Raw genomic sequence first — 10,382 nt, 5'->3', positions numbered from 1 at the left:
CAGATCAGCTTTCCTCGGACTTGCGCTAGACGAAATAAATTTAAACCCTTCCACCCACTTTGGGGCTGTGTCTTCTTTAATTTTTCTGCCTTTTGCCACTGCTCCCGCAATCAGTGGGGTAGAAGAATGTGCATAGGGGTCTGGGATCAGGTCCCCCACCTGGGCAGGGGGTTAGCCAATTCTAAACCAAAGGCATTCTCTGCCCCACACACAAAAGGCTACCTCTGGCAGAAGTATTCGGAACAAAATGAAATTAAGATGAACCAACCACACTTGTTTCCCTGATCAGGCTGGGCACCTTTTTCTTCCAGGTGTCTTCTGAGAAAATGTTTCATAGTTGCGCCCAACACAATAGCTGATGTTATTAGGCTCCACATTTTATTGAGGCATAACATCTGTACAATACAAAAATTAAAACAGTTATTATAAATACAGCTCATAATAATAAACAACATATAGCAATAAACAGTACAGGATGGTACACAGTTCATAATAAGCCTAATGAATGCGTACTAAATTGCAGTATCAAATTATGCTCAATCTCATCCCAGCAATAAACGCTGCCACCTCAGGAAAATACAGAGTCTCTTAACCTCAGTCTTATTGCATACTTTACTTGAATTCTCCATCCATGCCTGGCCTGGCATGACCTGCCATAATATTCTGTAGCAGTCCAACTCTTGTAAAGTAATAGCAGTAATAATAAGTTATAAAGTTAACCTGTGTTATAAATGATAGCAGTAAAAAAAAAAAATTATGTCGAGAAGACAGAAAATGAAGCCCTACAGGTACAACTATTTGCGTTCAGAGTATTCATTTGCAAGTATGAAGCTCTGCATCCTCAAATGAAATAAGGTCATTACTCTTTTGTGAAAAAAGAAAATCAAGTTTCTAATCCTTCATGTAACAGCTTGAAAAGACATGAGCAGTCTAAGGTTGCCATGTGTCCTCTTTTTCCGGACACATCCTCTTTTTGGGGGGTAAAATTTCTGTCTGAGTGGATTTTTTAAATTCGCCAAAATGTCTGTGGCTATACTTTCTGGATGAGAGATAGACATAACTGGTGGTTGAAGACTTGCTTTTCTCTTCTCTTCTCCTGCCCCCTCAGCAATATATCACAGCTTCTATAACCTACATATAATAAGAGTATTTAAAATGAGAGTCATCATAGTGTTCTCTTTTTTGCTCTTCAGAATATGCCAACCCTAGTAGAACCTGGTGTCTCAGGTGCTGAGAAATGGCTGGTCAGAGGGTGGGAATTCAAGATCCCACCTTCCCTTGGATTATTTTCTTTACTCTGCACCAAGGTCCAGTTTCCCCTCCTTTCACTCCCTAGTCCAGCCTTCCAAGTATTTTAGATTACCGTATTTTTTGCTCTATAAGACTCACTTTTTCCCTCCTAAAAAGTAAGGGGAAATGTGTGTGCGTCTTATGGAGCGAATGCAGGCTGCGCAGCTATCCCAGAAGCCAGAACAGCAAGAGGGATTGCTGCTTTCACTGCACAGCGATCCCTCTTGGTGTTCTGGCTTCTGAGATTCAGAATATTTTTTTTCTTGTTTTCCTCCTCCAAAAACTAGGTGCGTCTTGTGGTCTGGTGCATCTTATAGAGCGAAAAATACGGTACATCTCCCATCAGCCTCAACCAGCATGGCCAATAGTCAGTGATGATGGGAGCTAACATCCCAAAACATTTCGAGGGCACCAGGTTGGGGAGGTCCTGGCTGAGTTCTTGCCAATGCTTTAAAAACCTTTAATTTTGGAGAGAGGGAGTTGACATTTACGCACATCCCTTAATACGCATTTGCTTATAGGATTGTTGTTTTGCACATGTCTGTAAATCTTGCTTCCTTTGGTTACTCTGCCATGCCAAAGGACAAGGACATAAGAACAGCCCCGCTGGATCAAACTGTTGGTTTGTCTAGTTGGGGGGGGAGTGGCCCTCAAAGACTCACTGTGTGGCCCTTGGGACTCTCTTCAGGCGGTATCTCCTCTCTAGTCACACCCACCAGTGGCGTAGCGTGGGGGGTGCCAGGGGGGCCAGCCGCACCGGGCGCAACATCTGGGGGGGCGCGCTCGCTGCCTCCGGAGTCGCCGAAGAGCCTCCGGCGCAGGCTGTAGCAGAGCCCCACGTCTCGTGGAGCCGGCGAGCTGTGCGCGCGCCCGGGCTGAAGGCGTCCGGCAGGCAGCGGCTCTCAGCCCCGCACGTCAGGGCCGCGGAGGACGAGCCAGGCAGCCCCTCCTCACAGCTCCGCCTCCGCTGCTGCTGCTGGGCCATGTTGCATTTTCTTCGCCTCTCTGCCCCCCTCCTCCTCCGGGCAAGCGGCGTGGTTTGGGCAGCAGCTCCAGCGGCAACTCACCTCAGATCGGCAGGTTAGGGGTTTGGGGGGGGCGCAAATTACTTGCCTTGCCCCGGGTTAGGGGGCGCAAATTACTTGCCTTGCCCCGGGTGCTGACAACTCACGCTACGCCGCTGACACCCACTACCCCAAGTTCACGCCCCTCACCAGCCCTGCTTCCCACCTTTCTCGAATGTGCCCATGACATCTGAAAATGCCTCCAGCTTGCCTGTATGGAGAGCAGAAAGGGGTATGAATGTGTAGAATATAATATAAATATAAATTATCGAGGTGCGGAGGAAGGGCAAAAATTTGTGCTCAGGCACTACACCCTACGTGAAAGGATCAAAGGAGCGCTTTGCTAACTGCAATCATAGTATAATAGATATTATGGGCGGCATGTAATCCTTTGAATATTCATGACAAATATCTGCAGTGCAGGTATAAAATTGCTGTGTATGTGTGTATCAATATATGTGTGACAAAGAGGCCACAGATGTTGCAGATTCTTGCTCCAAAATTTCACAGCATGTGGTGGAGGCTGTGTGTTCTTCCATCCTTTCAGAATATCTCCAGTGGCAGGGCGGCAAGGGTCTTTTGCAAGCAACTTTGTCATCAGCTGGAAGCTTTATGCAAAGTAGGGGTGGTTTTAGTTCCCGATGTTTTTAACAAGTGTTGAAGACCTGAAGCAGGGAGACTGAAAGGATTAGCAACGTTTCATTTCAAAAGCATCATCCTCCTGGATGGAGCCAGGAAGTGGGTGGGGCGGGGCTGGGACATCCCAATGAATCAGGTAGAAGCTAAGATTTGGTGGGTCCTGTGCAAAGCCAGGAAGAATCTCTTGGGTTCAAGGTGGAGATGGAAAGAATCTGAAGTTTGCTGGCTTTTCCTATTCTAGCACTGGTTATCTAATTAAATGTGGTTTTATCAGTAATTGGTTGGCAACCTTTATTTAGACTAGGGGAAGTCAACGTAATGCTCTCCAGATGTTGTTGAGCTGCAACTTCCATAAACCCCAGCTAGCAAGATCTAGGGTCAGGGTTAGTAGGAGTCCAACATCTGGAGAGCATCAGCATATCCTCCAACATTTCTATATAGAAATATAGGGACGTCCTATTCCATTATTATTATTATTATTATTATTATTATTATTATTATTATTATTATTACCGTATTTCTGCTGCTGTTGCTGTTGTTAATACCCCTACCACCAGACTTGGTTGTCCCGGCCACTCTGGGTGGCTTCCAACATATATGTATATAGATATACATTAAAAAAACCTCTATACAGGGCTGCCTTCAGATGTCTTCTACAGGTTGTTATCTCCTTGACTCAGGGGCTGCATAACTCTATACCCTCCAACATTTATCCAATAAAAATAGGAACATCCTATCATACCATCCAACATTTCTCTGATGAAAATAGGGGTGTCCTAAGGAAAGGGATGTGGGTGGCGCTGTGGTCTAAACCGCAGAGCCTAAGGCTTGCTGATCAGAAGGTTGGCGGTTCAAATTCCCGCAACGGGGTGAGCTCCCGTTGCTTGGTCCCTGCTCCTGCCAACCTAGCAGTTCGAAAGCACATCAAAGTGCAAGTAGATAAATAGGTACCACTCCGGTGGCAAAGTAAATGGCATTTCCGTGCGCTGCTCTGGTTCACCAGAAGTGGCTTAGTCATGCTGGTCACATGACCCGGAAGCTGCACGCCGGCTCCCTCGGCCAATAAAGCGAGATGAGCATCGCAACCCCAGAGTCGGCCACGACTGAACCTAATGGTCAGGGGTCCCTTTACCTTTTTAAAGAAAAGCAGGACATTTGGGTTCAAATCAGACACCAGGAAGGCTTCTGTAAATCCAGGTCTGCCCCCTGGAAAATAGGGACACTTGGAGGGTCTGCATCAGGTTTACAGCCTTTGCTCTAGATTGAAGGAGCTGGTGTAGATCTTGCCTTGAAGCAGTGGGAGGTGGGATTTGAAGAAACAGAAGCAGATTTTTTTCCCCTTCCTAAGCCAATGCTTAGGAAGAAACCTGTTCAGCCTCACAGGCACACTGGCTCAGCCTAGTTAGCTCAAAATCAAGCCTGTGATGGCCATAGGCAGGAGCTCTGGAATGTTGGAACTAGTCAGTCAGTTCACGTATGTGTTGTTTGCAACATAGCTTAGCCAGCTATTGTGGAATCCACACACGCTGGCCAGGCATGTAGGTCTTCCCACTCCTTGCCCCAACTTAAGGCAGGGGCAGCTGTGGGCATGATCCTTGGTGCTGCTCAGTGACAGGAGTGTTGCAGAACTTGTTGCATTGAAGTTAAATGAAGTTGTTGGCCATGGTTAACCTTGTCATTGCAGGAGCAGAGAGAACCCACTAGAGAAGGACATACCTGGGCAAAAAAACCACACACCATCAAACCATGAAGCAAATGGCATCTTGAGTCGGCTGAGCAAAGCAGAGGCTGAAGTTGATCATGAAGGCAGATAAAGGTGGAGTCAAAGGGATGGGCAAGGGAAGGATTCAGCAGACAGGGTGTGTGTCATTAGTGTTAATAAGATAAACTTAATTGCAAAATATGCGTCCTCATTCTCACTCTTTGTTCCTTTGTTTCTGCATTCTGGAGCATCCTCCAGAGTTTCTGCTGTGGCTGCGTCTCAGCCTGACCATTCTCCAGTCATAGAGGTGTGTTTGGAGGGAAGAACTGGAGGTGTTCTCTGCCTTATAAAAGATCTGTTGGCATTCGAGCCCATAACTGGAGGGAGAGAAGCAGGAAGGCAGCTGGAAAATGTGGTTTGAACACTGGGTTTAAATTAGAATTAATGTGTGGCGAGGAAAGGATAGAGTGTATGAGCTCAAGACTTGCAGTCACAACAAACCTGGATGTAGGGTTGCAAGGTCAAGAGCATCCCAGACCCTGAAATTTCAGGGCCCAAACCTGAGACCTAGGGGCAGTTCCTGAAGGTGTCATGGAGGCATAGCTGTCAACGTTTCCCTTTTTTTAAGGGAAATTCAAATATTCCGAATAGGATTCCTTGCAAGAAAAGGGAAAAGTTGACAGCTATGCGTGGAGGTGGGCCCTGGAGATGGGGGTTAATTGGGAGAAGGGAGTGGAGGAAGGCAGCTCCCAACAGAATGTCTGTGCTACAATTTGGAGCTAGCTGTTGCTAAGCTGAATCTTGCAAGTTGTATGCACAATCTTCTTAATTATTTTTAATTATTCTTAAAGGCACGCTCACCCACCTGGAGATTCAGGCCCTCCACCTGCCACCTGGAGTGGGACAGGTAAACCTGGAGACTTCAGGTCAGAGCTGGAGGTTTGGCAACACTACCTAGAGTCTGCGGCAACTGGCCCTAAGAGGCATTTTCCTAGGGAGATTCTGGGATTTCCTTCTGATGAAACAGAGATGCTTTCAGTATAAAATGTCTGTGTTAGGCTCTGGGGGAAGGCTGTGGCTCAGTAGCAGAGCACATGCTTTGCATGCAGAAGGCATCGGGTTCAAACCCAGGTGTCTCCAGATGGGGCTGCAGAAGACTTTTGCCCGAATCCCTGGGGCGCTGCTGTCTGTCAGCATCAAGAGTGCCAAGCTAGATGGAGCAGTGACCTGACTTGGTATAAGCCAGTTCCTTATGTTCCTAGGATATAGGTGATTTTAAGGTGATGTGGCATATTCTCAAGTGACATGACAAAATTATTTGGGGGACTCAAATCTCACTGGGGTAACCTCCCTGAACCCCTTTCAAAAAAATTGGATCGCATTGCTACATGGACTAGATGATCCTCAGGGTCTCTTTCAACTCTACAATTCTCTGATTCTGTGTTTGGACACCTCCACCACAAGGCCTCTCCAACATCCATCTTAGTTTACGGGGGGCAGCAGCAAGGAAGGTTTGTGGCGACTGCAGTCTTCAAGCATACATGGCCATGCCGACTGCTGCAAGGAAGCAAAGGGACCGCTGGGTGGAACGCTCATCACCTGCAACTTCATATAAGGACAACCCAGCAACGTGCTCCATCTCAAGTTTCTCCAGATATGCATGATGCCATTTTAATTTTGGGTGGGGCTATTGGCGGGGCTGCAAAAGAGATCAGGCTGCCAGTATCCATTGCACCATCAGAGGATTAAGCTACGTGGCAATCACCAGTTTCATGACTCTGCAACTCCCACACTGCTTCACTCTAAAAAAGGGGGGGCAATGTTTCCTTGTTGCTGGTGGACCTTACAACTGGATCCTGGACACAATCCTTGGTCAGTTAAGAAAGTATTGGAAAGGTTCAAAGGAATTATGTGCCTGCTCCTTCTTTTGCTGCTGTGATGTAGGCAACCCTCCCTTTTCCCTTAGGGCTAGTCTGTGCTCCTCACACATGACAATTATGGGTGGGGCCAGTGCCGGACTTAGGTATAAGCTAAACAAGCTTATAGCTTAAGGTCCCACTCACTTGGGGGCCCCAAAAAAATTTAAAGGAAAAAAACACATGGATGTACATTTCCAAAATATAAGATAAAAAACAAATAAAATAAAACCTACATACAGCATCAGTGTCTGTGTTGTGTAGGCTCCTATGATGTAAATAATGGACCCCACCTGCTAGCCTGCTCCCTAAAATATCACTGGTTTGCTCATTTCTATATATAGGGTGCCTACATTCTACATGGACTGGTTGCATGGCAACATGTGCAAATAGCTTTAGATACCTATTAGGTCCATAAATTACCATATAGCATATATTCAACACACACAAAAAAGCAGCAACTTGTTGTTGACAAAGGACAGCTGGACATATAAAGGGCCCCATTACCTCCATTAGCTTAGGGCCTCATCAAACCTAAATCCGGCCCTGGGTGGGGCCGAAGCTAGTGATGGGTGGGGCCAGAGCCCAAAGTAGGAGGAGTCACTTCACTCTCTGCCACTCCCCCCCCCACTCCCAAGCGCTCTCTTTCTGACATGCCCTGCCAGTTCTGTCACCATTCCTAAGGATATATCCACCTGATAGGTTTCTGCACCAGTGATAGTGTCAGGGCCTGAGCAATCCCAGCTTCTGGTTGCCCAGGAGCCAAAGATCTGAAGCCATTATTCTACCCCTATGTGGCTAGGCTGTTTGTCACAAGGGGTGTGTGTGTGTGTGTGTGAGAGAGAGAGAGAGAGAGAGAGAGAGAGAGAGAGAGAGAGAGAGAGAGAGAGAGATCAGCTTGGTGGCAATGCCTCCATTCCCAAATGCTGCGAGACTTTGAGAAGGAGCACACTTCTGAAACTTTTTAGAATGAACATTCAGCTGCCTTTCCAACTCTGTACCTCATGGTTGCAAAACAGCCAGGCAGCCAGAAGCAACATTTGTGAAACAGAATCACTTTGGAAACCCAGATTCCCGATTGCTTTATGCAGAAGTAAACTTTTATTAGAGGTGCAAGCACAGAGAAGATTGCAGAGAATGGGGAAAGCAGGTGTACATCAGTGGCAGGAAGGGAATCCATCATGTACACACCCTTTATGTCCTTGCCACCTACCCGAGAGAGGTTAGACGATGTGGGACTCCAATTTGTTTATGAAAATCCAAATGTATATTCACCTAAGTTTTCTGAGCTTTCTTCATCACATATGCTGTGATGGCAGATATAGGTTGGGGCAAGTTAATCTACTTAAGGGTTTAGTTTCTTTCTTTTTAAGTGAAATTTCAAAAGTATAATAAATTTTTGAAATGTAAGAAGATTCTAATTCAAAACCTCTGCTTAATTCCGAAGGCGTGTGCCATTTCATTTCAGGTATGTTAAAGCGCACATTTTGTTATGCATATTTTCTATTTTGGACAATATTTGGACATAGCCTTGTATATGCCGATTTAACATGTAGAATGTCCCTTTTCTTGCTTTGCAGCTCAGTCTAAAGATGGTACCCAACAAGGCTGCAGCAACTAAGTACATCTGGAAAATGTTATAGAATCATATAGTTTTGAAAGGGACCCCAAAGGTTGCGGGGCAGAGGCATGCATTTGGGACCGGCCCCACTGACTTCATGCTATCAGCAGTATCGGTCAAATGGAAGAAGAATTGTTTCTTGCTCTTTGCTCTTGCTTCAATCCGTTCTTTTATTTGGAAGAGGGAGATGTCGTCATGCCTTAATACGTCGGTGAATAGTCTATTGAAAGAGAGAGGAACATGTTTCTGCATTTTAAAGGCTCAGTGGTCACCAATGAACCACTCAGGAACAAGACCGAGATAGAGTCGGAGAAACCACACATAGTCCGAAACCTTAGCAGACTTTCTGGCCTTTCTGGCTTCTCCCATTTCTTCCATTGTTACTCCTCTTTCTAACATTCTGCCCCACTCAAGTAACTCTAGAAAACAAAGGATGGGAGTTCAGAGCTCCCGAGGGTTGCGCAGAGCTTCCTGAAGCCTGGAGAGCGAGAGGGGTCGGTGCTCACCAACCCCTCTCGCTCTCCAGGCTTCAGCGAAAGCCTGTATTCGCCCCATAGGACGCACCCAGATTTCCCCTTCATTTTTGGAGGGGAAAAGGTGTGTCCTATAGGGCGAAAAATGTGGTATGTATACACACAGTTGTATACATCCTGTTACAGAAATGCATAGATTGAGAAAGGTTAAATCAATGTTTCCAAGACAAGAAAGACTGGTTACAGGAAGTTCAGAACCTTTAAACACCTTTAAACAAAAACTTTTCTTTCTGCAAAGATTATGCAGGCATGAGATTTTTAGTTGATGGTGTCTGATTTTTAATTTTTTAATTGTTTTTATTATATATAGTTACTATTGTAAACTGCTTTGATCATTTTTGTTTGTTTGTTTTTTTTAAAAAAATAATAAATAAATAAATAATGAACATGGTATGGTTCTTCTTACCTTGCTCTTCGTAAGAGCCAGACTGGGATTGGGTGGATGAATGGCTGTGACATAATGAAGGCCTGCTTTGAGATGAGGGAGAAGATTGATAATGGCCACCACTTCCTCCAGAACTTCCTCCTTGTGAAATTCCACCAGGTGATTGTCTTCCTCCACTTCCTCCTCCTCTAGAACTTCCTCCTTGTGAAATTCCACCAGGAGATTGTTGGCCTCCACTTCCTCCTCCTCTAGAACTTCCTCCTTGAGAAATTCCACCAGGAGATTGTCCTCCTCCACTTCCTCCTCCTCTAGAACTTCCTCCTTGTGAAATTCCACCAGGAGATTGCTGGCCTCCACTTCCTCCTCCTCTAGAACTTCCTCCTTGAGAAATTCCACCAGGAGATTGTCGTCCTCCACTAGAACTTCCTCCATATGACATTCCACCAGGAGATTGCTGGCCTCCACTTCCTCCTCCTCTAGAACTTCCTCCTTGTGAAATTCCACCAGGCGATTGTCCTCCTCCACTTCCTCCTCCTCTAGAACTTCCTCCTTGTGAAATTCCACCAGGAGATTGTCGTCCTCCACTAGAACTTCCTCCATATGACATTCCACCAGGAGATTGCTGGCCTCCACTTCCTCCTCCTCTAGAACTTCCTCCTTGTGAAATTCCACCAGGCGATTGTCCTCCCCCACTACCTCCTCCTCTAGAACTTCCTCCTTGTGAAATTCCACCAGGCGATTGTCCTCCTCCACTTCCTCCTCCTCTAGAACTTCCTCCTTGTGAAATTCCACCAGGAGATTGCTGGCCTCCACTTCCTCCTCCTCTAGAGCTTCCTCCATATGACATTCCACCAGGAGATTGCTGGCCTCCACTTCCTCCTCCTCTAGAACTTCCTCCATATGACATTCCACCAGGAGATTGCTGGCCTCCACTTCCTCCTCCTCTAGAACTTCCTCCATATGACATTCCACCAGGAGATTGCTGGCCTCCACTTCCTCCTCCTCTAGAACTTCCTCCATATGACATTCCACCAGATGATCGTCCTCCTCCTGAACTTCCACCAGATGATCCACCTCCTCCTTGCCCTATATCAGCCCTTTGATAAATAAAAAGAGGTGTTATTTTAGATGGGGGAAGAGAGATATCAGCTGCATGATTTGACAGAAGCTACTCTTTTGTATTTATATCATTTTTTTGCTCTATCATTGTGCCCCAGCCTGAATCAAATAAC

General features: G+C 46.1%; 1 protein-coding gene across 1 annotated transcript in view; it reads right to left on the bottom strand.

Annotated features, from left to right (window-relative positions):
• Positions 1 to 7,682: 7,682 nt before the first annotated feature.
• Positions 7,683 to 10,382, bottom strand: part of LOC308571661 (uncharacterized protein) — a 44,580-nt gene continuing 41,880 nt past the window's right edge. The window contains exons 15-16 of the mRNA XM_081167309.1: positions 9,172 to 10,247; positions 7,683 to 8,452 (exon numbers count right to left, since the gene is read on the bottom strand). Of these exons, the coding sequence (XP_081023435.1) occupies positions 8,433 to 8,452; positions 9,172 to 10,247 (1,096 nt within the window). The 3' untranslated portion in view covers positions 7,683 to 8,432. The remainder of the gene's footprint in view (positions 8,453 to 9,171; positions 10,248 to 10,382) is intronic.

Source organism: Podarcis bocagei (assembly GCF_964188305.1).
Source record: "Podarcis bocagei genome assembly, chromosome: 13".
Classification (NCBI taxonomy): Eukaryota; Metazoa; Chordata; class Lepidosauria; order Squamata; family Lacertidae; genus Podarcis; species Podarcis bocagei.
Note: the sequence above shows the minus strand (reverse complement) of the source record. Positions and strands in the feature narration are given on the sequence as shown.